Below are 23,313 nucleotides of genomic sequence, written 5' to 3' on the forward strand. Positions count from 1 at the left end.
AAACACCTATTCTAAAACAATTAAAACAAACAGTTTTTATTCACTAATATCTCTAGGTATCCTTTAATTTCTGTGAATTATATTTTTTATTAATATTTATTTTCTTAATAGAACTATTTCTAGATAGACAACCATTGATACCAAGGTGTATTTTCGTAAATAAACGCTGCCTATATCTCATAACATGTATTTAGGAAATTGTTTATTAAGCAAGAACACTATGGATGAACTGAAATTTAATTAGTAAGTAGTCAATTACTAGTTTTTAATTAAATGATTACTTATGTGACTTTAATTATGAAGACGGCGTTTTAAAATTGAAGGCAAAATTTTTCATCCGATTTTTTTAAATAGAGATAATTATTATGAAAATGAAAATCAAGTAACACAAAAATATTTCCAAATTTCAAGTGTAATCATTTATTTAATAGGGGATTTCATTTGAAAAAAAAGCATAACGGAAATTATTCCAAACACCAACTTTCACAACAAATAAATAAAATTAAAAAACAGGGCTTTTTAAAAAGAATTCTCCATTTTGTAAGCAATCACTTCTTATATGCCATTTTGGGAAGGTTATGACGGGTAAATGAAACAATGGCGTAATACACTGTCTTGATAACAACCATATCAAATTTTTATTGCTCAATTTCTCAATCTCTGCCAAATCTTGCTGGAAGAATAAAAAACAGTGAAACTAGGTTTTTTGTATTATTGAAAATGTATAACAATTGTATGAGTTACAGCAATTTAGAATATGTCCAATTGTAATTAAGGAATGTATAATTGTAAACAATTAGCAAAAACAAAAAAAAATAATTTAACACATTAGGTGATTCTACGTAAAACCAAATCTCACAACAATTTATTTGGTGTCTTATTCAATAACCATCTTACAACTAAATTATAATTTAAAATTAACTTAAATTATCGTTATTATTAGATGTACTGTATTGATTTTAATGTATTTCGCAAGCCGAAAGCTTCACCGCCAGATTAAAAAATAACAAAAAAAGATCAATTTCAACAAATGGCACTGTAAGGCAAATCGCTCCATAATATCGTTCATATTCAGAAAATGATTTCTGCTTAAAATATCTACGCTTTTCGAAAAAATATTGTAAAATAAAAGTGCGAATTACATTGGGAAAACATTGGTAAAAAAATTAATTCTGTATATATTTACATTTTGTACAATGTTTCAATATTTTTAATGGCTAATATGTTACATTAAAATACCATACAACGAAATCGGTAGCAAGCAATTAACAGACATTGATAAGCACTTGTTGGATGTTAGTTTCCCTCTAATATCGTCACAAGCGTACACCGCCTCGGTCATAAATAAGCACACAAAACTTCGGTAATAATTTATTAGTTTGTAAAAAACTTACTTATAAAACATATACAATTTCGCTATTAGAGGTAAACTGTCTGCATTGAAAAAATACTCAGTAGATCAATTCCTGCTGACAACAAAATTTAGCTACACCACATCCTCCATATCACAATAAACAAAGCTCGTATATAAAAATTCCGTTGCATGATAAAACGAATTCAGTTAAAACCGTCGATTTACTAGAGCGCTGCTGCCGCAATCAATAAGGAAGAAAATCAGAAACGAAATTTGAGACGGAAAACAACCTGAATATGAGACGAAAATTAATTACACTAGAACTTATCCTGAAATAAAAATAAGTTATTAGTTGCCGCCACTGCAATGATATTCTCTGTAGGATGCCAGGCTGTGTGTAATATTTTTTTATTAAAATCTAAACAGTCCACACTAATTTCATCTTTTTTACGTTTCCCCCCCGAACACACTTTTCTCGGTTTTAAAATTGTTTTAGGTTTGGCGATATCCTTTGAAGCTTCCAGTGTCACTTCTCTTTTCGTTGTCCTATCGAACATCCTAAAGAAATTGTTGTAGGAACCAGTCATTATTGCCATGTCGTTGCCGTTCCAGCAGCACTCGAACTTATCGAATATGCAGTCGTTCTCGTACAGTGAACACAGCTTCGATCTGAGATATTCGTGAACCTGAAAAAAAAAACACACCAACTTAAAATACATTCTTGACGTGACAACCAATAATATAACGTTATGATTATGTATCTGAATGTGCAATCTAAAGGATCGTTTTTATTATTGTAGGATTCCAAAAAACTTGTGCCGTGCTAACCGTAACGCTGTCGCTAATATTGGACTAGATCTATATTTTACATCATAGTTTTTTTTTGTTTTAACAAATCGACGATACTACAAGTCGGAAAAAATTAACATAGAATAATAGTAAATCAGAGTCAAAAACAACGACAGTGTTGCGGGTTACACGACACGAATTCTTTGGCATAACGTACAACACTACAGTAAAATAAGCAGTTTGTTATTATCCACCTGATAAAATCGTTATTGAAGCCTGTGGCAGAGAAACTATGAAATAAGTTCAATAATTCATAATTATACATATTTGTGACAAATTTTTTCACAAAGGTTTGTAACGTCATAATTAAATATTTTTTTTATGTCTATATTTCCATATTTTGTCATAAAATATGAACTTTTCACATCCTTAATTTGCTTCAAATGGGAGTACCCATTGAATGACCTGCTTAAAATAAATGCCGTACTAAATTACTAACTTCAAAGCTTTTACTTAAATGCGTTGCAATTCTATTCAAGAAAATGAAGTCGGTGGGAATATCTGGAAATTGGTCCAACCAAGATAATTGCTACGTATTTTTTTAAATATATACCGAGGGAACAATAAAAAATAGGATCAAAGGTACCATGGATTTTTAAAGCTTTAATCACAATTTAGTTCAAATTTTGTGCAAATTATTCAGTTTGTCTTAGAGCCCAATTAAACATCTAATTGCAATGAAATTTTTTTAAAACATTAAATTACTACGTGACCGACGCCATTATGCCAATCAGATGTGGTTAAACGCCTCATTAAACGTGATTAACTTAATCACAACTAAAATGTTCTATAAACTGGTCCTTAGTCCTAAGTATCTTTTATTAATCAGTAATCAGTTCAGTTTTTGAAGCGACTATTGTAAATGTACTTTATATATTTGTAATTGTAATTTGTTAATTACTAGGACATCAACTGGGAAAAATATGCCCAGAGTAAAAGTGCAGAACGTAATTCCATTTCCTGCTAATTTAATTACTTTCATTTCCTGGAGTCACTTAAGTCATTTAGTGCGCTCATTAACAACGGTCGTTAGTGCATTCAGGTGCCGAAGTGCAATTTTTTCATCACGAATGTGGTTGTAATTTGCTAGAGTGATACTGAAGTATAGGGATCCATTTCTCCTAAGGTTATATGACAGCACTAAAATCGGGTCGATTGTATGAAAGCCAATGACTGAAGAGAAACCGCATTAGTTGTAAATAATATTGCACTTACTACCTGTCAAAGGATGAAGTGGTGTACTTGGAAATTTCTACGGAAACGAAGTTTTTTATTTTTGAAGATAACTTATTTAAATTGACGAGTCTTTATTAGTAGCAGGCAAAGAACATTTGAATAAATCTGAAGCCGGATCTGGCCATCAAAATTTCTAGGTACACGTTAAAGAGATTTAATGTCTGTGTAAAGCAGCGAGTTACTGTGGTTAAAAACTATATTTTTGCCATTTAACCTTAAAAAATGCATTACCACGAATAGCGATACATAAATAGCTATATTTAAAGTGCAGGTTTTTCCTCATTAATTGGCAGAAAATATTTAAAATTATTGCTATTAGATTTCTCGCTTTTAGCTTTTTTACTCCATGAGTAAGTATTGTAATCGAGTCCATTGGGCGACTAGTAAATTTATGTTTTTTTGACGTTTCATAGGTCCCCCGTTTCCGTCCGTCTCTCTGTGTGCATGTCTGTCTATCGTCTATCCGGATTTTAATTAGACAGATAATCTAAACTACTGAACTGATTGTTCTCAAGTTCTGCACGTATATTAAGAATGTGGTGCAGATGCTAAAACCTTAACCAAAATTTTGATAATAAATAAATAAAATAAATATTATTTAAATTTTATAAAATAAGATAGCGTTGTTTCAAAAAAATTTCGGGCAAATGACATTGACATGAGTCACATTCTAATTGCTTTTCATTGATCTATGTGAACCTGATCCACTCATCTTGCCCGATTTTTTTTTGGAAACGACTATACTCCTGTAAACGTGGTTTATGAATACGTGTTGAGTTTTTACCCTAGCCGTCCATATTTTTGAACAAAAAAAAATGTATAACGACATTATGGAACTTAATTTCGAAACTGCAAAACAGAATCCAATGAAATTTTGTAAATGTGTTAAGGCATGGTAATTTTGAAAATGCAAAAACGAATATTCTAAAATCTTGGCATCCACATTTTTGGGAAATAAGTTAAAATTGTATAACAACATTTTACCATTTAATTTTGAAATTGCAAAAACGGAATGCTGTGAAATCTGCAAATACCTTGAGATTACTGGATGTTTGGTAAATAAATCGTTAATCAAAATTTGTCCATTATCTTTCTTTTAACCGCTGATCTTTGTAATCTGAACGTGCTAATAGTAGAATTTTTTCGAAGTATAAACAGAAACGGTCGAAGTTAAGCATATACTGACAAAATGAAAATATCTACATTTTTTCTAGTTGGATATTTGCCTTAAGAATTTATATTTCACACTGTTCACACTTGAGCGACGCTAATTTTTACTGTATATAGGTTTTCATAAAACGAAAATCGCAGGATTAAATTTTATAACATTTAAAAAAACAGGCCTTATCGGACTACACTTGTGTCGAAATCATTTTCTAAAAATGTTCTTAAAATTATGAAATCTCGGGGGCCAGAACGGTCTTTTCTTTAATTGCAAAAAACGAATGCTATGAAATGTTGCAAATAAATTAAGGTTACTGGAAGCATGGTAAATCGTTAATCAAACTTTGTCCATCATCTTTCCACTTTGCTTAATAAGTGTTTTTCAAATTTTATATTAGCGTTTTTGGGGAAAAACAGTGTGGTTAATTAGTTAACCAGTCCTCTCTTCTGCGTTGAGACAAAATCAATAAAATTTCAATTTCTTTTAACCATTGATGTTTGTAATCTGGACGTGCCAATCAATAGTCGAATTCTATAGTATAAACATAAACAGTCCAAGTTAAGCATGTACTGAGAAAATTTTCCCGTTATCTACTTTAAATAGACTTTCATATTATACAAGCTTATTCAGATCGCGTCCCCACATGGACTGGGGGGAAGGTGTTTAATTACGCCACTGGTTTTCACTTTATAGAGATTATCATAAAACGAAAATATCAAAATCAAATTTTATAATTTTTTTAAGATGAGGGGGATTTTACTTCAAAGTTGTGTCGAAATAACCTTCCACAAATTTTTTCCTCACTAAAATATAATATGTTCCCAATTGTTACAAAATTTCAACGTGGTAGTTCTTAATTCTTCTTCCAAAACTAAAATATCGTCAAAAAAAACGTCCTGTATATCTGTGCACTCTTGCTGTGTCACCTTTTAGAACGGCTAATTCGACGTTTAAAGTCAAAAGTTTTCCATTAGACGCTGTAAACTTTAATGTCGTTATATTTACATCAGTTTTATTTCGTTTTAGGTAAAGAATAACATAAAATGTTTTAAACTTACTCGGTTTCAGGTTAAAACAGTTTAAACTAGCAGGATGTGTTCTTAGTAAAGAGCAAACGTGGAAAGTAAATCAGACGTGTACTTAAAAATGAATGAGGCGTAGGTTTTTTTTTTATTTTGTGCCGTCCCGAGCTTAAATTGATATTTTAATCCCTGTAAATCGGGACTAAAGTGGCTCTTTTTGACCCTAGGGATAAAAAGTGTTTAAATAACAACTAAACATTTTTTAACTTAAAGTGGTAATGTAAACACATCCAAAAATTCAAAATGGCTCGTCTTATTTGCACCTATAGCCTTGGTTAGCCGGTAAGGCTTAGTATCGCGATTGATGATAGGTTATTTCGAATATTTTCTTCCAATTTAAAAGTTAGTATCTATAGTCCCGAGAGGGAAAAAATAGTATACAGCGTGTTATTGAAAGGTACGTACAAAATAAAACTGGCAATTGGTCTTGAAGTATCAGTGGCGGCTCGTCATATGAGGCAAGTGAGGCGGCGCCTCACAGCATATATCTTAAGAACAGATTGACTTAATTTATAATTAAAAAAGAGTTTTCAATGCATTTTTAGTTACAAAAATATGTTGAAATGGGAAATCTGTACATACGCTTCCTGCTGACATTTTTCGTTGAATACCGTACGATTTATGCCCCTAGTTCTTTAACTGAAGCGGCCAGAACATCGGTTCACTTGAACCAGCGAAGCCCAATCACAGACACGGATTTCCATGGCTCAGCTCCTATACTCCTATACATGCGTTCGCTCGGAACTGAGACGATATCTTAGGTGCTTTTCGGCCAATTTCGGTGTACTCATTAAACCATTTTTCATTTTTCCATTTATTTTACAGAACGGTAGGGTTGCGGGGTGCGTGGGTAATTAGCATGAATGTGAATAAAAACCCACGTGTTGATGTTTTGTGTTATTGTCTCTTTTATCATAGGTACAGATGAGTGAAAAATGAATCCCGAGTACGATATCGTCATGTTGCTTCTTGAAACGCCGTTTTCACGGCGAACCGAGCTAAAACGTGGGCAAATTTTGCTAAATACCGAGCAGTCAAAACTGTTAATTCGTTTAACTTCCATTGATATGCGACAGAATCGTCAGTACTCCAAGTCTTTTAAATCAACTTGCTACGAAACATATAAATGGCTCTGCCGTACTATTTGTACGACGTCCCGGGATATAACGATTTAAAGAATTTCATCCGAAGTGCAAAGTTACATGAAAGTTCCAAAGTACACTGTAAAAATTTCATGGGCTTAAAACCTTTAGAAAAGAACACAACTATTCCCGAATCCCTCCAAGAAAGTGCTACTTTCAACAAAATTTTGACTTGTAAAAACATTGTTGATTCAATGTGTTATGGGTGTTATTATTATTATTATTATTATTTGGACCTACCACTGACCCGGGAATGACCGGTATTCAGGCAAGACTTCTATCATTACTAACTAGTAAGACCAAGTAATATTACTATTAATGTCAAACTTCTATCATCGCCTCACCACATCAGACAGTCACGAGCCGCCACTGTGAAGTATGGGTGCTAAAATTAAAAAAAAGTTCACCTAAAAGTGTTCTCCTTTTAGAGATAAAAATTATTAAAATTTATGTCCAAATTTGTTGTACGCCTCTGATAAAAAGATCATCTTTCGTTTCTATAGCAACAAAAGGGTTTCTTATTTTTTTATTATTGTTACAGTTGCTAGGATTTATTAAAATAAATTAATTTTACCTATTTATCCTTCAGTAGCGTCTAAAAAGGTTGGATAGGGGTTAATTTCCCCCTTATAATTTTGATAACACAAATTAAGTTTTTCAGGCTTCTTAGATTTCGCGAAGAACTGCCAATTTTGTTCTACGTACCTTTCAATAACACCCTGTATACACCACAAGACGACTAAAGTGCGTTTTAGCCTCTTGGTATATAATATATACTATTCCTGGGTTACAATGGTATTTTAATAAAAATTGAAAGGATTTTTTTGTGATAATAAATGACCTAACAACTTTAAATAACATGATTTAGTGGGTGTTCTAATTAAAATCAGTTGCTTAAATTCTTAATCGTAGTCATGTAGTCGCCTACGTACAGAATTCGATTTCATAAAAGAAATACACAATGTACAACAAAAAAATTGATCGAAAGCTGTTTCAACAGAACTTCCCTCAAACCTAAAGTACAGTGAAAAATATTCAGCATATTTGAGTTGAGTTTTTACTTTACAGAATTTTGTGATGACGTCATCTACATTTTTGTAAGGACCCGTATATCAACTTGGATTGGTGCACTGTAATACTAAAAATAACAGTATTGTATTCCCAAAATTGTCTGGGAAAATGGAGTGAGCCGTTCCTGATTTAATCAATAAAATAAATTGACACATTTATTAATTTTTTTGAGCCACCTGTATAAGCAAATCTAAAAAATATGAATGCAATGTATACAAGTAGACTTGGGAATTTAACTCATCACTAGGGAAATTTGCAATTTAACACCTTTAAAGTTTTTGCAAGATTAATAGGGGCAAAATCAGTTTTACCTTAACTAAGCTAAGTATAACTTTTCCTTACAGAATCTTTTATAAGCAAGCAATAGTGCCGCCCACCCACCCTCTGTTGATTCCAGTGATTACTCTTAATATTGTTCAGTCACTTACCAAAATCAATCTTATTTTAAGAAATACTAGCCCCGTCCACACGCCCTCTATTTTCTTAGAAAGTAAGTCGTTCCCCAAAGTCAGTCTTATCTTACCAAGTACTAGCCCCGCCCACCCGCCCCTTTATTTTCTCAGAGGATAGTAGAGCAGACTCACTTTTAGAACAACACACTGAGTCATTCGGATTTGACAACTAGAAACGGGTCGTTTTCGACCACTAGCGTAACATATACTTTTAGAAAGGGTTCTTGTCAGAACTTGTCAATAGTTCTGAAAAGAACTGACTTTAAGGAGATCATATTGTTATTGTCTGTGTTGACACAATTCGCACGGAGCAAGGCAGAAAACATCAAACACATCAAACGAGCGATTAAAAGAAACGAGTCGACACTGACACACGACGTACCCCTAGATTTGAACATGGACTCAACCCATTCCTGCACGACTAAAATGCGCTCGTTTACGCGGCTTTACGATGTGTTGTTCTAAGAGTGATTCCACTCTACTTGCTAAGATAAGTCTTATTTTGGCAAATGACATATCCTATGAGAAAATACGAGGGCGGGTGGGCGGGGCAAGTTGTTGCTAAAATAAGACTAATTTTGGCCCTATTAAACTTGTAAAAACTTGCTAAATTTAAAAGGTGTTAAATTCCATATTTCCATAGTAACGAGTGAAATCCTTAAATCTGATTGGATATTTATTTTTTAAGAACTCAGTCATTAATTTTGCTGAGACACCATGTATAAGCAAATTTAAAAAAAATATTAATTACATATTAAAAATAAGTCACAAGTATTGACTCATCATATTTTGCTCATTTAAGATAGGATATATTCAGCAATATTTTGAGGTGGGGGATGAGCAAATACATTTTGATCAAAAATTTACCATACTTATGATAACTTGAAAACATCTCCAAGATTTCAAAGCATTTAGTTATTCAAAATTAAATTGCAAAATATTGTTTAATAGTTTTGATTTGTTTCCAAAAATCGGGACGTCTTGGGTAAAAACTCAACACGGAGTCATAAACTACATGTAGGATTATGTTATTTTACTATGTTATAAATACAAAATTTAACAACAATCGGCCCAGAACTTTCGAAGATTATCTGTCTAATCAAAATCAGGACGGCAGACAAAGAGATGGAAACGGGAGACCTAATTCTTGGTACTCTAGGGGTCATGAAAGATCGAGAAAACGTAAAAGTACAGAGTCGGCCGACGGAAGTAAAATAGAACCTTCGTGAACTGCGGTTAGAGGAAAAACGAAAAATCAAATTTGGGTTTTCAAAACAATATAAATGTAGCGAAAAAAATCGAACACTGAAATAAATGTTTCAAGTATCAAGCACCACGTTGACGTTATCTGACGCTCTGGGGTAACAAGCGACAAGATATCTCACATCTCAGAATGATGGATGAAGATTATTGATCGTGATGTATTGTATTCCAAGAGACTGATCGCAATAATATAATTTTTTTTCGAAACAACCGGTAAAATAATGCAATGCGTTTGACAGCTATATTTCAAAAGCAATTCAAAGTTGCTTTCAATTTTGGCAAACAATAAAAATACTTCCCTCACCTTGAATTGTTTATCTTGCCCTCAATATGACAAAGTGGGTACGAGTAAAAGGAGGAGGGCGTTGAAATGAAATATGTCGGTTAGTTCTCGTCTGGCAACATAACAACTTCATAGAGTATACGTATTTACCCATATAAACGGCATTTACACACGTAAATGTATTTTATGCGTTGAATGGTGAATAAAGCGTACAATATATGGAGAGGCAAAAATACCTGTTGCGTTTTATATGACGTATTTAGGTTTAAATTCTTGAAAAACTATCGCACAGTGTTGAATAAACATAGAAACATTTGCGATGAAAAATAAAATGGAAATTAAGTCATAAAGCGGCAGCTGCATGTTTCTTATTTTAGGGTATAATAAGGGCTTGAATCGTATACAAACGAAAGAACCAAAATTTTTAATGGCCAACATAATGATATATATATACATATTTACTGCAGCATAAAAATACAGCTATTACTACATTACATTAATTTTTTGTTTGTTTGTACAAATATTGAATAAAATATCTACATGGGAAAACTAAACATATATAAATGGGAGATTTTTTTTGTTATTTACTTTATACTTGAATATTTAATTTTTGCTATATTTATGTGGTGACACTAGACTTTTGTTGTAAACAAGTTTGTGACATAATGTTTAAAAATTCATTGTTATCCTCTAATATGATTCAACGCTGACGAATTAAAAAAATGTTAATTATTTCGTGTGGTAGCGACACTAACAATCAATCAAGAGTTTTCCGGATGTCAAAATTTTCAATAGAGCCAGAAAATAAATACATCTTCTTGTTAATAGCAGACATGCAATAAACCTACTTCTAACATTTCAATCAACCCATTGAAGCTACCTTCGGCTAATTCAATAAACATTTTCACTACCAAAATCTTCACCCAGACATAAATAGTTAACGGATGTAACAAAATCAACAACATTGTCAGCTCACATCCTTCGACTATTATTCGGAACGCCCACGTCCCAAAGCACAATTTTTCATTATCAACGCAAACCAACCGTACACTCACAAACACATGTATTGGGTTATAAACGTACACGTTACAAATTGCATTCCGTGCAAAAATAAACCGTTATATCGTTTTCATACAGCGATCATTTAATCACTCACTACGCCAACTAATAAAGTTCAACAAACCCATGATTTTTCGTGCCCACGAAAACTTATTTTTGGCGGGAAATCGTTATAACGACGTCGAATTGATGGAACGGCGATAAATAATAAGTTCGTGGCATTTTCCCGAGATTACTTTGATTCGAACAAATCGATCCGGTAGCAAAAATAAACTGAATTATGTATCCCGGTGGAAATGCTGAAACATACACAATCTGTTTCAAATTAACTCCGGTTGTTGAAAAGGGTTTCCAGAACGCGATGACACTCACTGATTGGTAAGGTCAAGTTTGAAAGGATGAATATACATGAAGTGTAGGAAACGCGTCTGGGCTTTGTAGTTTTCCATCAACACAGTTTGTTTACCTACTGTAAACCGAGAAGCTCGTACCTCGAGAAATTCGTTCTGTTGCCGGGTCCTGTACTAGCTGTTATTTTTTTCTTGGTAGAAAAATAACCAACACTTCTTGTTTTGTTTGTTCTTGTTATTTGAGAATTCTACGGCCGCTTCCAATTATTCGCAACCTTAAAATAACCTCAATAAACTGGGCAACCGACAAACACTTGAAAATCAATTTAGATGGGAAACATCCGATTCTTCGTTTTGGTTGCCAATAAACTCGTCTAAATGGAGAAGTTTACTTCGGTTCTTTTCGCCATTAGTGGCTCCTTTCAGTCTATTTAAATCTGTATGCAAGATAATTATCGTTACGTTTAATGTACCATAATGACATTGGTTTGTTATTAATGTTATCTCAAATAAACGCACAAACTCAAATGACTTTGTCGACCCGACCAACTCCAGAAAATCCAATATCTCTGCTGATAACGACTATGCGAATGCGACAGCTGTTCTTAAAGTATTGTTCTCCGAGTGCAAAATAGTCATTCATAGTCCTGTTTCGCTGCGGGTGGAGCTAAAATCTATACTGGTTCTCTAACTAAGGCAAACGCTTATGCAACGACAGCGAATGCAATTTTTTCAAACAGTTACACGTACCAAATTCGTGTCATTAAATTTTGTGCAATTACGGTTCGTTCTGAACGTATATTGTACAAGAATTTCCCACGAAGTAATGAGATTTGGGTGACCTCAGAATTCATGCAAGTTGTTCATTAACTTTTCTCTGTTATTACGATTTTGTCTAGAATGGTTTTCTAAGCAGAATAAGAGAGACCCGTTGTTTGAAAAAATTATTATTACTAGCAAAAAACGAGATTCGTTACTATCTATTGACATTTACACCTGTCTGTCTTACTAATCAAAGTAAAATCATTCGTCTACATCAATTTAAAAAATTTAGTAGCTATTTATAGAAAAGTGGATAAAGATAGATTTCGTTCATAAGATGTCTATGTCTGGCCGAGTACCACACTTGTTTTTTTTTTTTAAATTCGCATAAAACAAAATTATTTTACTTATTCAGAAAATGCAATACAATTTTCAAGCGATAACAATCACCATAATCACTTGAAGAATTAAATTTAGTTCAAAAATGTGGCATGATGTTCGAAATTCATCAAATTTTAATGCACAACATTTTCTCATTTGACACTAATTACGTTCACTCGAATTCTTACTCGGAGATTAAGCATTGCGATATCATGATTATGATCGGATTCTTTTTTTATTTATTCAAGTTATTTTATTGTATGAAATTTTACGGAACATCGATATTTTAAGAGGTCTAAAAATACGCAGCTATGTTTGCGTGTTGACTTCTGATTTGTATTCGTGATAACTAAAATGTTAATGACAACTATAATCTAAAATAAACGTATCGTTTAAAAATAAATAGAGTCCGTTTAAGAAACAAAAAAAAAAAGATCTTGACAATTAAACATGTAACTAATTGATGATTGTATAATAATCACGCTATGCTAATATTGCCATAGGAAACTTTAGTTATTTCAATTAGCATAGTAAAGATAATTATCAGAAATTTATAAACAAATAAAAATGTATTCGATATTTTTTCAAAACTTTGTCTAGTCGAAATTGTACTATTGGCTAGATGATTTTCAAATATTCAGAATAAAATATTATATAAATGATCTTAGAAGTAAATGTTAGTTATATAAAATTACACAAAATATAGTAGTTTTTTTGGTACAAAAATATCCACCACATCTTTTACTAGAAATATCAATCGAAGTTTCGTTAGATCCGCGAATTCTTAAATAAATTTAATTATAACACAACATAACTATTGGTCAACAAATTCCGCTTTTTTGAAACATATTTTTTTGCGATTTTTGTTTTTTGTTAACCTGTATAAAGTAAAAACTAGTGGCGTAAACAACACTCCCGCGGCTTTTTTAACTTGAACTTTTTGTTGTTCCGTAAGTTTTTCGATCTGCAATTTTTCGAGTTTTCAAGTTTCAATTTTTCAATATTTCGTTTCAGTATTTTATTTTCTTTATTTCTTTCAATTATGTATTCGATTTTTCAATGTTCCGATTTTATAATTTTTTGTTTTTCCAAATTTTAAGTTTTTCATTTTTAGTTTCTCCAGTTTTTGATTTGCGATTTTCAATTTTTTATTTTTCTTGTTACTTCTTTAATCTCTGATTTCTTCAAATTTTTTATATTCAATTTTTTCGATTTTTCAATGTTCCGATTTTAAAATTTTTTGATTTTCCAACTTTTGGATGCTTCAATTTTTCGTTTCACTATTTTATTTTTTTTTCATTTTCATTTTTAGTTTCTTCAGTTTTGGATTTGCGATTTTTCTTCAATTTTTCGATTCTTTAATCTTTCATTCTTTAAATTTTTGATATGCAGTTTTTTCAATTCTTCAATGTTCGGATTGTATAATTTTTTCTTTTTCCAATTTTTGAATGTTTAAATTTTTGAATTTTTCTTTTTCGTTTTCTCAATAATTTTAGACTTTTCAGTTTCTCGATTTTTCAATTTTTCGTTTCTTCAATTTTTGATTTGCAGTTTATTTATTTTTCATTTTAAATATGTAATAGTAATAATTTAAGACTTCGACTTTTTTTTATTTTTCAATTACTGGATTGTAAAACTTTTGCATTTATTTATTCGATTTTTCAATTTTCGATTTTCCAATCTTACGGTGTTTCACTTTACAATTTTGACGTTTCTATAATTTTTCGATTTCACAATTTTTGTATTTTTCAATATTTCGATTCGATTCGTTTTTTCTTCTTTCTAATTTTTCATTTCTTTAGTTCTTCGATTTGCAATTTTTCGATTTTCCACTTCTTCGAATTTCCTGTTTTTATTTTTTTTTTTTAGTTTTTCTGTTTTAAGTTTTAAGTAAAAATTGAATAAGTTAAAACAAATGACAGTGGAAAAATTACGAAAAAACTGAACTTTTTAAAATGAGAAAAAAATCTCTTATTAACAAAACAGTTTTTCAATTTACCAACTTTTGAATTCTGAATCTTTCAATTTTTAATTTCTTCGTTTTCGATTTACAATTTTTTAATTTTTTATTTTTCTTGTTACTTCTTTAATCTTTCATTTCTTTTTCGATTTTCCAATTTTTGATGTTTTAATTTTTCAATTTTTCGTTTCAGTGTTTTATTTTCTTTATTTTTTCAATTTTTAGTTTCTTCAGTTCTTCGATTTGCAATTTTTCGATTTTCTACTTCTTTGAATTTCCATTTGTTTTTTTTTTTAGTTTTTCGATTGTAAGTTTTTTCTATTTTTCAGTTTTTCACTTGGCGAATAAAGGAAAAGGGAAAAACTTGAAAAATTGGAAGAAACGAAAATGGAACGGAAAATCGGATCCAAAAATTGCTAAACTGAGAAATGTTAAAATAGAAAAATCACCACTTTTGTCGTATTCTAGGGATCATGAAACCTCGAGAAAACATGAAACTGGCAAGTCGCTCGATTTTTCGATTTTTTAATGTTCCGATTTTATAATTTTTTCTTTTTCTAATTTCAATTTTTCGATTTTCCAATTTTTGATGTTTCAATTTTTAATTTTTCAATTTTTCGTTTCAGTGTTTTATTTTCTTTATTTTTTCAATTTTTAGTTTCTTCAATTTTCAATTTTTAATTTTTCTATTTTTCGCTTCACTATTTTATTTTCTTTATTTTTTCTATTATACATATATGCATTTCATTTTTAAATGTTTCGATTTTATAACTTTTTGTGTTTCCAATTTAAATTTTTTGTTTCAATTTTTCCATTCGAGTTTCTCGGGTTTTCAATTGTTCGTTTTAGTATTTAATTTCTTTACTTTTTCAAATTTCCGATTGTTTAATTTTTTGTTTCAATTTTTCAATTTTCCAACTTTTGGATGTTGAAATTTTTGATTTGCAATTTTTCGGTTTTCATATTTTCGATTTTTCAATTTTTGATTTGCAGTTTATCAAGTTTTCCTTTTAAATATGTAATAATAATAATAATTTTTAAAATTCTTTACTTTTTCTATTTTACGACTTTTATAAATTTCAATTAGTGGATTTCAGAACTTTTTCATTTATTGATTCGATTTTTCAATTTTTCCGACTATAATTTTTCAATTTTTCGATATTTAATTTTTCAATTTTTCGATTCAATTCGTTCTTTCTTTCCAATTTTTCGTTTCTTCATTTCTTCGACGGTCCATTTTTTTGTTTTTTCAGTTTTTTAACTTCGCCCATAAAAGAAATGAAATAATTGTAAAACTGAAAGATCAAAAATGAAAAAACAAACAATAAAGTATATGAAAACTTTGAAAAATTGTATACACGAAAAATTATAAAATCGAAAAATAAAGAAAATGAAAAAAGGAAAAACTGTGATACAAAATCGACAAAATGGAATTTAAAAAATCGAGAAAACGAGAAATGAAAATCTAGAACTTGAAAAAATGAAAAATTGAAAAATCGAAAAATCATAAACTGCGAAACCGGAAAATCGAGAAATAAAAAGGTGTAAAACCAAAAAATTGAAAATCTGCAAATCAAAAAATTGAAGAAACGAAAAATCGAATTTGGAAGACGAAAAATTGAAAAATGACAGAAAACGAAAAAACGACAAATAGTGATATCGAAAATTATGGTATCAAAAAAATCGAAGGTAAATAATTACAGATTTTTCAGAAAATTATGAGATTTGATTTTGCGAATTTAATTTAGTGATCGTAAGAGTGTTATGCGTTTATTTCAAGTGAGTTTTTCCATTACAAAATTTTGTGATAACGTCACCAACATTTTTGCAAAGTCACGTGTTATCAATTTGGATAGATCCAGTATGATACTAATAATAACAGTACTGTATTCCTAAATTTTCAGGAAGCCTATAATTGCATTAATATATCACAAGTGCAGGGTCATATTTTGCAGAGAGGATTTATTCGGCAAAATTTTGAGATGACGTCATCAGTTTTTTTGGGCGGTGATAAGGGAATGAATTTTGTCGGGTAGCTTCGGAGATTATCTAATAAAAATCGACACAGACAGACGAAAACGAGACCACTTTCGTCGTATTCATGAAACGTCGAGAAAACATGAAAGTGAAAAGTCGTCCGATGGACTCGATTGCTGTCTTTCTTAGCTTAGGTATAAAATTGAACAAATAAAAATAAATGAGAGTGGAATAATTACGAGAAAACTGAACTTTTTAAAATGACAAAAAAAATTGTTAAATCTCTCCCTTCTGATCCCCCGTCGATAAATAACCATAGTTTAAGGTCAAAATAATTTGATTACAAATACCATTAGATAAATTTGATTTGTGATAATTCGCACTGCATTGTTTTTACTCTGGAGAACGTTTTATTACAATGGAAACACTACAGAATTTTCTGTTTTTCAATTTTACGATGTACCTTATCGCAGCCTTGCTATATAAACCAACCGAAATTGCATGTTTGGATAACTGAATCTGAATATACATCACAGTGATAAAGTAACGCACCAACTGCCATAAAATATTTATACCTAATCGCATGATACAAATTGGAAGCTTCCTTTTTCGCTGCTTAAAATATCCACATTTGTTCCTGCGATGACGATACGCAGTGATTAATTCATTTTGATTTATCGTTTTGTTTGCCTGGTTCCGAATTTGCATTTTAACGTTTATAAAAATACATTGGTTACGACTTGATTGCAAAGTGGCTGTAAGTTACAATTTTTCATAACTTTCCAAAAATAAGTAAATAACTTACTAAAAATAACTAAAATATTCGATCACATTCAGCATTTTTATGATGCTATTTTCACACTCAAACCAGATTTTATGGATATTTTTGTTACAAAATAAAAAAGTTACGTAGGTGTGTTTAAAATTTAGTTTAAAGTGAGTGGTACTTCAAAACTGTTTTGTTGTTCAAAAACTAGCAAAATTTTGTAAAATTCGTTAAATTCAGTTATAGCTCGCTTTTCAGATAGAGAAGTCCTTGTTTACTGCAAACTGCTCATTTTACAACCAATGTGTGATCTGAAAGTTTGTATCGTGTGACACACTTGGGGTAAATGTTCACATGTAACAAATGTCCACACATCCACTAAATATAATTATCAACAGCGATTTTAAAAGCGCAACCCTAATTCCATACTTCGTTTAAGCACATAATAAGTGTTTTCGAACTTTCGCGCACGCACACAAAAAAATTATGATAAATAATGAAAGTTCTTTAATAAAATTGTAAGTTTCCCGTTCTGTACATTCGTGCATCGAGTACGAATTTTTATGAGATCGCGCTTCAGTCAAGCCGAACTCCCCCAGCGGTAAATAACCGCTTTTCCCAGAGGCCGTAAACCGTAAATTGTGGCATCGTTAACCTCCCCCTGCCCTCCACTACAATTCCCCACTAAATTAAGCAAGATAAACGTAAAATGTACTTACTGGATAAGTCTCTATAGGTTTGGTTTCCATGTGCAGATCCCAAACTTTAACCGATAAATAGTCTCTCGAAATCATGTATCTGCCGTTATTCGACAACTTAACATCGGAAATACTCGATATAATTTCGGAAAAGAAACTCCTATTCGTCGGATCTTCGGGTTCCTCGAACAGTTTAGCATGTCTGTCGCAGAGGGCCGCCGCCCTCATGTCACATAACCTAATTGTACCCTTACTACTACTGTAAACGAACAGGTTGCACTCGACCGGATGGAACTCCGCCGCCGTTATGACCTCCGTCAGCTCCTCCATATTCGTTGGCTTGATGTCCACTATGTTGAAACTTTGATCGGTGATCTCGAGGTGCCACAGGTTGATCCGGAGGTCGTCCGCCGAAAGGTACGTCTCCTGGTCGGAATTGACCGAGATCGAGTTGATGTGGTACGTGTGCGCGTTGGCGAAGATCCTCCTCGGCGACGCCTCCACCATCAGCTCCATGGGTTTGATCGTGGGCACCCTCAGCGAGCTCACGTTCACAGGGTCGATCAGCGAGCCGTTCTCCGCGCGCGTGTTGTACCCCTCGACCTTTTTGTCACGCTCCGAGACCTTCCATAGCTTTATGGTCTTGTCGTTGGTTGATAGGAGGAAGTGTGCGGGGTTCCGCCGCTTCAGCCACCTGCAAGGGAGCTCGGGTTGCGTTAATGTACGAAAACATTTCAAAAATAATATAAAACAAAACAGTTCAGGGCGAAAATAGCACAAACAAGCCAAAAATTCGTCGACAATTGTATTATCTTGGCACTAAAACGGTTATTTGTAGCGTTCCAAATTCCGTATACTGCATTTATTTTAATGTAATTAATACGGGAAAAATAAAATAATGCAAAGCTAAAAATTGACGTTCAGTTCAACTGTTCAAAATTAAAATATCTAGAAATTCTGCGATAAAGACTGATTTATGACTTTTTATTGCACCTGATATAGGGCCAAATCTGATCAAAATCGCGCTAAGCTGATTACAAGTTATACAATAAAAATAATGATTATTAATATAGGTTTTTTTTAAAACTTGTGAAAATGATGCGAAAAATATGAAAAAGAAAACATCATTGTTGTATCGCGTATTCATCAGTCTGATGAAAATAACGTCTAACTCTAAAATTAAATTAATCAAATTTAGTCTGAAACAGGTTGTTTGAAACGTAATTTAACTTTCCATAAGCATGGCAGGTAAAGCGGAAACTTTGTGATTTCCGAAAGTTAATGTGGAACAACGGTTATTCGGTCTAGTACCTTTCTGTGCATCTAATATCTATGTATTTATGTGGAAGTACAAACACTAATATTTAACTTTAAAAGTATCGACATTACATTGGAAGCATGTTTTTATCTTGCTTTAGTTCAACTTCAATCAAGTATAAGAAGTGGAATCCCATTTGCTGATATTTTTACTGGATTTATAAGATTTGCTGTTTCGATGTTGAGTAAAATATACCACTTCATATATTATTTTCTGCCACAGTATATAAGCAATTCTAAAAAATAAAAGTGGTTAAAAAAATTCTTGTATAGAAACAGGATTTTTCTCCTTGTTTCAAACAACAGTTACTTCGCAAAATTTTAAGATGACGATATAAAATTTTTGGTGGGGATTAACAAATGTTGGTGGGTATTTTACCATATTCAAGATATCTTAAAAACAAATTTAAAATTTCACAAATATCTGTTCAGTAATTTTCGAGTTTACTTGTCCGATAAAGTCGCCTCCATACGACATACACTTTACTCACTAGTTGCATAAATAACTATTAACAATGACTGCAAAATTGTGCCCATTAAAAAAAGGACTATGGACATGTTTAGGAGTGTATAACATATCCGAAAAATCCAGCGCAACTGTCATATTAATCACATTTCCATCAAAATGTGATTAATGGAAGTCTTTAATCATCTTTATCATTAAAGTGCTTTATTTAAAAGTATGAACGGGGAAAAATCTAAAATCTTTTAAGAACTGCCTAGACAAGACTAAAGTGAGGTTATTCATATCAAAGATTTTACGATAAGTATTAAAATAAAGTAATGAACCAATTAATTTCCATTGTCTGTTAAAATCACCTCCATGAGGTGCCAGATACAGATACGTAAATAGTATAGTCCGTTTATCGAACAGATAGAATGAAAGTAATGGCGTAAATAACACTCTTGCAGATTTTGACTTGAATTTTTTAATTGTTCTATTTTTCTTTTTTTTTGTTCCTTCACTTTTTTGATCTGCGATTTTTCGAATTTTCAGTTTAAATTTTTCAGACTTTCAATTTTCTAACTTTTAAATTTTTCAAAATTTTTAGATTTTGAAAATTATCGAGTTTTCAATTTTAATTTTTACAATTTCTCGGTTCTTCAGTTATCGATTTGCGATTTTTCAATTTTTCATTTTTCTTGTTACTTCAATTTTTAGATTTTGTAATTTTTCGAATTAAAATTTTTCCAGTTTTCAAATTTTTTTTTTTTAATGTTCCAATCTTTTAATATTTTGTTTTTTCCAATTTCAATTTGTTTCTTTCAATTTTACATTTCTTTTTCCAGTTTTCATTTCTAAATTTTTCAGTTTTTCCAACTTTTGCAATTTTACGAGTTTCCAGTTTTTCATTTTTCTCAATTTTCCGATTTCTAATTTTTCGGTTTTTCAATTTTGCACTTCTTCAATTTTTGATTTGCAATTTATCTAGGTTTCATTTTAAAAATGATTTTTTTTTAAATATACCACTTTTTCAAATTTACGATTTTGAAAATTTTCCATTTTTCAATTATATATTGGATTTTAAAATTTTTACATTTAACCTTACAGTTTTTCGAATTTACAATTTTGACTATTCTATAATTTTTGGATTTTACAATTTGTGTTTTTCAATTTTTCCATTCGTTTTTTCTTCTTTCCAATTGTTCGATTTTCCACTTGTTTGCTTTTTCCTTTTTTTCAATTTTCTTTTCGATTTTTCCAAAAAAAAAAAAAGAAAGATCAAAAATGAAAAAAGGAAAAAATATAAAACGCAAACTTCGAAAAAACTAACAACTTGAAAATTTAAAGAATCCAAGGTTAAATTATTGGTTTTCTTTAAAAGTGTATTAAATTTGGTGTATGCGAACTGCACCGCTAACGGAAAAGTATAACCAAACTGCGCCGACGAAAATTCAGTGGGTTTTGTAATATTACACCGAGACGTTACTCAATCATTATAATATTTGACAATGGCTGCAAAAATTGTGCCCGTTAAAACTATATGTCATACCATATATTTCCATCAAAATGTGAGTAATGAAAGTCTTAATCATCTTTACCATTAAAGTACTTTAATTAAAAGTATGCACGGGGAAAAATCTAAAATCTTTTAAGAACTGCCTAAACTAAGACTAAAGTGAAGTTATCCAATCGAACATTTTACAATAAATATAAAAATAAAGTAATTAACCAATTATTAATTTCCATTGTCTTTTAAAAAAATTAACTTCCATGAGGTACCAGATACAGATATGTGAATAGTATAGCCCGTTTATCGAACAGATGGAATGATCACGTAAAGTAAAAAGTAGTGGCGTAAATAATACTCCCGCAAATTTTTGACTTGAATTTTTCAACTGTTCAATTTTTCTTTTTTTGATCTGCGATTTTTAGAGTTTTCAGTATAAAGTTTTCAGTTTTTAATTTTGCTAACTTTTGAATTTTTCGTTCTTTCAATCTTACAGTTTTTCGACTTCACAATTTTCACGATTCTGTAATTTTTGGATTTTACAATTTTTGTGTTTTTCAATTTTTCGATTCGTTTTTTCTTCTTTCCAATTTTTTTATTTTGCGATTTTCTTGTGATTACTTACTTAGGAATGACCACTATGGTCAATATTCGAGTTTTTGGGTTTACATTGCTGTGAAATTACTTGCAATTTTGTTATGATTAGTTTTGACATTTAACCCTAAATTTAAAGGTTTCTAACCTACCAAGAGGTGACAACTGTGCTTAAAAGCACATAAAGTATGTATATCTTGATAACGACAACAAAATCATTACTTTTATTTGATTCTATAATATTCTAAGGCTAGAAATAAGCAAGTCAATCCTTCTTAGTTTGTTTTATTTTTTTGTTAAATAAACAATTACTGGGAATCAATCAACAGTGCTCGACAGTATTGAAACGATATGAACCAAAACACAAATTATTGAATTTCTTGAATTTCTAACCTCACAAAATAACAGCCGCTGTGCGGAAACAACGCTAAATTTAAAATTAAGAATAAAAACGATAAATTTAAAATTAAGAATAAGAACGATGCGAATTCAATTTTTACAAGAAATGATTTCTTGAGAATGTCCATATGACTTTATTTAGGAGCGTTTTCTTGGGACTAATCACATATGTAAAGAGTTACATTTCACGTTAAGGATATGTCTATAATGTTAAAATACAAAATTTTATGATCAACCTTTTTGCAAGGACACGTCAATTTGGATAGGTGCAATGTAATACTAATAATAACAGTATTGTGTTCTCAATTTTCGGGAAAATGGAGTGAGCCGTCCCTGATTTAATCAATAAAATAAATTTACTCATTCATTTTTTTTGAACCACCTGTTCAAGCAAATCTAAATAATATGAATGCAATGATAAATCACAAGACTCATCATATTTTGCAGATTTTAGATAGGATGCATTCGGCAAAATTTTGAGAGGACGTCATCCATTTTTTGGAGGGGATAAATAAACATACATTTTGATTATACATAAAAACATCTGTCAAATTTCAAAGCATTCGATTTGGACATTTCTGATCCTATCAATCAATTAATTTTTTTGAGTCATTCTATACCGGCTGTCTGGAAATTGGCGGATAACTCTTCAGTACGTTATATACGGGGGTTTCGGAAGTCCCAAAAAAATAATAAAAAAATTCTTTATAAAGTAGATTACGAAAAAAACGTGGTTTTATAAAAGGAAAATTGGCAACACTGTACACACCTAATGCGTGAATATCTCCGGCTTACTTTCTGGTTTCTTAGTAACGATGGTGACTGAAGTCCACCTTCGCTGTATATCAGGCAGACATTGTTGTCAAACGGAATTTTATTGAATTATTACAAAAACAACACAGCCATACCTTTGTGCATTCCAACTGAAATGGTAATTAAACATGGTTATGGGCGAGAAAAATATTAACTAAAAGTTTTACTACGAGTTATAAAAAACAATTTTAAAATCATTATAACTCCACCAAAATGTGAGAAGGATTTTTTTTACTATTTTTCCCAGACTCACCACTTGATTGTTAAGAGCGTAGCGGAGAGTTAATCCGCCATTTTCCAAACACCCGGTATAACAAAATCCAAAAAATATGAATGGAATGATTATAAGTATGGACTCATCAATTTTACATATTTTAGATAGAAGTTA

The 23,313-nt window shown here is 31.1% G+C and overlaps 1 protein-coding gene across 4 annotated transcripts in view; it reads right to left on the bottom strand.

Annotated features, from left to right (window-relative positions):
* Window positions 1-603: 603 nt before the first annotated feature.
* LOC135142652 (protein phosphatase PP2A 55 kDa regulatory subunit) overlaps window positions 604-23,313 on the bottom strand; it is an 87,264-nt gene continuing 64,554 nt past the window's right edge. For all 4 annotated transcript variants that reach the window (XM_064074403.1, XM_064074397.1, XM_064074420.1 and 1 more), the window contains 2 exons: window positions 17,872-18,544; window positions 604-2,040 (listed from right to left, as the gene is read on the bottom strand). In XM_064074403.1, coding sequence (XP_063930473.1) covers window positions 1,672-2,040; window positions 17,872-18,544 — 1,042 coding nt within the window. In that variant the 3' untranslated portion in view covers window positions 604-1,671. The remainder of the gene's footprint in view (window positions 2,041-17,871; window positions 18,545-23,313) is intronic.

This window comes from Zophobas morio, unplaced genomic scaffold (genome assembly GCF_036711695.1).
Source record: "Zophobas morio isolate AGI-343-1 ecotype UQ-CSIRO unplaced genomic scaffold, CSIRO_AGI_Zmor_V1 ptg000004l, whole genome shotgun sequence".
Lineage (NCBI taxonomy): Eukaryota > Metazoa > Arthropoda > Insecta > Coleoptera > Tenebrionidae > Zophobas > Zophobas morio.